Source organism: Henckelia pumila, chromosome 4 (genome assembly GCF_033568475.1).
Source record: "Henckelia pumila isolate YLH828 chromosome 4, ASM3356847v2, whole genome shotgun sequence".
Taxonomy (NCBI): domain Eukaryota; kingdom Viridiplantae; phylum Streptophyta; class Magnoliopsida; order Lamiales; family Gesneriaceae; genus Henckelia; species Henckelia pumila.
The window spans coordinates 197,666,332-197,672,116 of record NC_133123.1 but is presented as its reverse complement, the minus strand read 5'-3'; the positions used below and the strand labels follow the sequence as shown (position 1 = coordinate 197,672,116).

Genomic DNA, 5,785 nt, shown 5'->3' with positions numbered 1-5,785 from the left:
CAACTGAAGCCATAAAAACATAATAGAGAAGGAAAAATCAGATCTCGAAACAGAGTTAAGATAATAGGCAAACTCACATGGAAGAAATACCGAGGCAACCTTATGAACGCAGGAAGGAGATCTTGAGCAGCCCAAAAAAGAAAGCTTACGGTCTGTTTAATACCAAAACTCTTACAGTTGAAGAATCCATTCATGTGCTATTTGATGAATCAGTCATTGCTAATGAATCTCCAAACATAAATGATATAAGCAACATGATGGAAGATGCAAGATTAGATACCGTTGATAATGAGATCCAGATAAGAAGAAACACAGAAGTACGTACCATGTGAACCAGAAGTTCAAGTTGAACCAATCCAAATTGAGGTTGAACAGGAACATGAAATTCAAGAGCCCAGGGGCGTAGCCAGAAAATCTACTGACCCTGGGCTGAAAAGCTGACTGATCCAATAAATTAAATACTTAATAGCTAAATTGTAATAATAAAGTAATTTATAATCAAGAAACACTTACACATTTAATGTCAACTACAAAATATGATATAGTAACATCGAACAAAATAAAACTACTGAAGATGTGCCCTGCGATTTTTCATAGAATAGAACTCATCAATTATTGAATCAGTGTCGATCTTCGCAGTAAATTCTCTTTCAATGTAAACAATCATAGAATCTGTCAAGAACTCTTCTTCCATCTTATTTCGAAGAGAAGTTTTGAGAAGTTTCATAGCTGAGAATAATCGTTCAGTTGTTGCAGTAGAAACAGGAAGTGTTAAAACAAGACGAATCAGCTTGTCAATTGATTGATAATACTTGGCCTTTTCGGTCTCTACTAATCTTCGACATAATTCTGAAATAGTAGAGATATTCTGGAACCTTTCATTATGAATATTATCAACCTTATAATGCACCAACTGACTTCTCAAATAATGTAGTTCTTGTCCATTGAAATCACCAGGATAAAATTTCTCTGCAAGATTGTAAATATCATCAGCATTAAACAACTTAAAGTTATTTCGAGGTTCCAAAGCAGCACTGAGTCTAAGAAGTTCTACAGCCCCATCATCAAATCTGTTATTTAGCTCTTCCACTTGAAAATCTATTGCAGCATTAAATACATCAAAACGGTAATGGTGCTCAAATGTAATAGAATCCCTTTGTTGGCACGAACTTCTTGTACCAGATCTATAACAAGCATTCATATCTGGTATCTCAATACCATTATTTTCACAAACTGATTGCACAATCATGAGAAGAATATCATAACCTTCTTCCCTCAAAGTATGAAGTAAAGTTTTTGTAGTAGAGACAAGATCCATTGCATTTAATATGTCTAAAGATTTTTCTTGCAAAGCTCGACAAAGCAAATCTGTTATCGCCATTATCTTGTGCATCAAATATAAAATAAATATGAAATCAAATGATTTGAGCACAATCAATGAACCCGTAGCTTCCCCACGTATAGAATTCGAAGATGCTTCCTCCACCATGTGCTCAAGCACAATAATCACTGATTTGTACATATCTATCATACTGCAAATCGACTCAAAATGAGAACTCCAACGTGTCTTACCAGCTCGCTGTAAAGTACCAATCTGATTAAGGCCAGTGCCTGTAGCAAAAATAAATGATTACTAGATGATTAATGAAAAATCAAATGACAACTCAATTTGATTATTAATAAATAATATGATTAAGTTTAGTACCTGTATCATAAATACCAGTGGCTACCATATTTGCAATTTCAATAGCTTGGGCAGATTGCAACTCAGTGTGACGTTTTGGAGATGCCTTAATAAGATTACAAACAGAAGTCAATTTTGAGAAAAATAGCCAAATAGAACTCTCCTTTTCAGCAGCACCTACCAACTCTAGTTGAAGTCTATGTGCAAAACAATGTACATAATATGCTTGTGGAGAATCTCTCAAAAAAAGAGCTTGTAGCCCATTCCAGGATCCACGCATATTGCTAGCTCCATCGTATCCTTGACCCCGAATATCTTTAATATGCAACCCATGTCGCCCAAGCACATTACATATTTCTTTTTTAAGAGTTACCGCAGTGGTATCAGCAACATGTACAATATCAAAGAAACGCTTCATTAAGAAGCCCTCACAATCAACAAATCTCAACACTATAGCCATCTGCTCTTTGTCTGATATGTCTTTAGCCTCATCAACCAAAATACAGAATTTTGCACTCCCAATCTCCTCACGTATTTTTGTTTCTCACTCTCTCAGCAAGAATATGTAAAATATCTTTTTGAATATCTGGTGATGTATATTTTGCATTTCTTGGTGCTTTTTCTAAAATAACATTATTAATATTAACATCCATTTTTGCCATAAGTTTTATCATCTCTATAAGATTACCTTGATTTTTGGAAGATGAAGATTCATCATGTCCTCTCAATTCACATCCTTGCAAACAAAGCCAACGGATGCTTTCAATTGTGGTTGTAAGCCTCAATATGTTTTTCTTCACTTCTTCTGTTGTTTGTGCATTCATCAATTTATCGATGTGACCACTTGCATTCATCAAAACACTCATAGATTGAACGACATTATTATGTGGGGACGTAGGACTCCCCGTATGCATCAACAAAGCACATCTCTTACCATCATTAGCTCTTTTCCAACCTTTGAAACCATCAACTGTAAATGCAGAATAACGAGCTTTTGTTTCTTGGAAAAGGAAACATGGGAAGCAAAGGCCGCATCTTTATTAGGAGAGTACTCCAACCAAAGAAATTGCTCAAACCAACATTTTTGAAATCGTCGATACTGTTCTCCAAATTTTGTTCGTGGGTACTCCATAACAGGTTGATATGGACCCCTTAAGATTTAAGCTCGTCTGATTTCATCTCTTTCATTGACTGGGCATAGCCATATTGGAGTACGGTTGGCCGGATCTAGTTGAACATGAACACTAAAATCACTATCAACTCTTTGATACTTTGCGGGATTTTCTTCATCATGACTCGAGATCTCAACATCAATTGTCGATGTACTTGCTTTTGGTTTAAAATATGAAATTATATTTTTCTTCTTGCCTCCTTTAGCTTCCATTATAAAAACCAACCTATCATATACAAGTATAAAACTAATGAGAAAGGACCAACATACAAAATACAAATTGATGATTATCGAAATAAAATATAATGAGTAAGGACCAACATTTCAAATTTTCAATTATTTTACTTCTATTATTCTATAATAGATAATATATTGTATTATTCGATTTCCATTTGCCTCAATTCTTAATCTAAGAATTTATATACAGACTACTCATTACAATATGTCAATATCATTCTAATTTCTAAGAACATGATTTCTAAGGAAATGAATTTCTTAATGTCATAAAATATTCAAGATTCACGGCCCTTTCCTATTGCCATTATAAAATTAATTTATATATAAAATTGAGAAGATAAATTAAATTAAGTGGGCAGTGGGGTGTGGCCGTGTGGGGAGTTAATTTGTTTGCCATTTTCAATTTCCCAATAGGAAATAATGCAAATAAAACATACTCTGTAAACCATGTTCCCAGGCCAGGACCCCATTGATTTACCTGAAAAATCGAAGAACTCCTCAGTAGAAATGAAGCCACAAGTGACGATCCAGGGTTTCGGGGTTGTTCACGATTTCCACCAAAAATTTGGTATTTAAATGAACCTAATGTGTGAGAAACAAAAATCCCCAATCAATTTTGATTTTTCGAGATGGCACAGCTGCACCGGCAGATGGAGTCTCGAAGCGTTTCTTGATAAAAAAAAATAGCTGCCGAGTAAATGATTTTAGAACATAAAGTGAGAAAGTTGATCGGTTTTAGAGTTTTCTTATTGGGCTAAAAAAACTAACAAGTTTAATACATAACTGGGCCTTAAGTCCAATAAAAGTAAAACCCAATATATACTAATAATTTTTTTTTAAACAAGCCTGGGCTGGAGCCCACCCCAGCCTTTGGGGTGGCTCCGCCCCTGGCTGAGCCTAATCTTGATCAGACCAAAATATTGTTCAGCCTTTTAATGTAGATCACCTTGGCCGAGGCAAAAAATGGACCAAGACTCATCCTCCTAACCTGGTGATTGGTAATCAATCTGCACCTTTGAGAACCAGAGGTTAGATGGTTAATGAAGTTTTGCATGCTGCATTTATTTCATAGTTAGAACCTAAGAAAGTTTATGAGGCCCTTGCTGATAGTAATTAGATAGATGTTATGCAAGAAGAGTTACTAGTTTGAAAGAAACAAAGTTTGGCGCTTGGTACCTAGACCTTCAAATCAGTATGTTATAGGCACTAGATGCATGGGTCTTTAGGAATAAATTAAATGAAGATATTGTGATTATAAATAAGGCCACATTAGTCTTTCAAGAGTACATAAAAGAAGTGGGTAAGACTTTAATGAAACTTTTCCACCGATAGCTATACTAGAGCCTGTCACAATATTTCTTGCTTATAATGCTTATAATTTCATATGAATGTTAAAAATGCCTTCTTGAATGTTTATTATAAGAGGAAGTGTATGTTGAACAACCTCATGGTTTCCATAATCACACTCATTCAGATCATGTGTTCAAGCTGGATAAGGCATTTTATGGCTTGAAACAAGCTCTCCGAGCATGGTATGATACTCTATCAAAATTTCTCATTGATCATGACTTTATAATTGAGACTGTTGCCAAGACATTGTTCAAATTTACAAAAGGTGACCACACTCTATTAATACAAATTTATGTGGATGATATCATATTTGGGTCAACTAGTCCCAAACTATGTGAAATATTTTCTAAGCTTATGCAAGACAAGTTTGAAATGACCATGATAGGAGAATTAACATTCTTTTTTGGATTGCAAATTCGACAGCTTGAAAATGGGATTTTCATTAACTAGACCAAATATACCAAATAGCTTCTCAAGAACTTTGGAATAGAAAGTTGCACTGTTGCTGCAACTCATATGAGTTCTTCGATCAAGCTTGATAAGTATGAGGATGGAATCTCAGTAGATCAATCTATGTATAGAGGATTCATTGGATCTCTACTATATCTCACAGTTAGCAGAACAAATATTGTGTTTTCAGTCTGCCTATGTGCAAGATTTCAAGCCGACCCCAATCAATCACATTTGGTAACTGCATTTTAAAGTATTTATAACACAAAACGTTTGTCTCTAGTATCCTAAGAACTCAAGTTTCAATCTAATCGAATACTAATATGAAGACTATGCTGGATGCAAAGTGGACAAAAAAAGTACAAGTGACCTCTGTCAATTTCTAGTGACAGATTGATTTCTTGGTTCTGCAAGAAACAAACTTTTATTGCTACATCGACTACCGAAGTCGAGTATCTAGAAGCTGAAAGTTGTTGTGCACAACTGCTTTGGATTCAACAACATTTAAGAAACTATGGTGTTAACTCATATGAGTCACCAATTTTCTATGACAATACCAGTGCAGTTGCAATAACTTACAATCCAGTACTTCATTCAAGGACCAAACATATTGCTATAATGCATCATTTCATTCGATATATATCATGTTATGAAGAAGGACATCAGACTGAAATATATCTCTACAGATCAACAAGTGGCTGACATCTTCACCAAACCACTTTCATATGCTAAGTTTTCTTATTTTAGAAATATTCTTGGCTTAGTTGATTTAAATTAGTCATGCATTAATTCAGGAGGAATATTGATATGAAACGGTAAGAAAGTTGTCGGGTTAGTTTACCAATTCAAGCTAGAACAAATTGATTATGAAATTGAACTGGTACAATTCAAAA

General features: G+C 34.6%; 1 protein-coding gene across 5 annotated transcripts; it reads right to left on the bottom strand.

Annotated features, from left to right (window-relative positions):
- Window positions 1-558: 558 nt before the first annotated feature.
- LOC140867059 (uncharacterized) lies at window positions 559-3,767 on the bottom strand. 5 transcript variants are annotated; one of them, XM_073272131.1, is made up of 4 exons: window positions 3,530-3,767; window positions 1,706-3,081; window positions 1,573-1,611; window positions 559-969 (listed from the first exon to the last, which is right to left on the bottom strand). In XM_073272131.1, exons 2-4 carry the CDS (start codon window positions 2,142-2,144, stop codon window positions 566-568), a joined length of 882 nt encoding a protein of 293 aa, XP_073128232.1. In that variant the 5' UTR covers window positions 2,145-3,081; window positions 3,530-3,767; the 3' UTR covers window positions 559-565. The 5 variants fall into 5 exon arrangements, with proteins under 5 accessions (XP_073128232.1, XP_073128229.1, XP_073128231.1 ...); XM_073272128.1 differs by having other exon boundaries at window positions 559-1,611; window positions 1,706-1,790; window positions 1,866-3,081; XM_073272130.1 differs by having other exon boundaries at window positions 559-1,611; window positions 1,706-1,790; window positions 2,373-3,081.
- Between the last annotated feature and the right edge of the window lie 2,018 nt (window positions 3,768-5,785).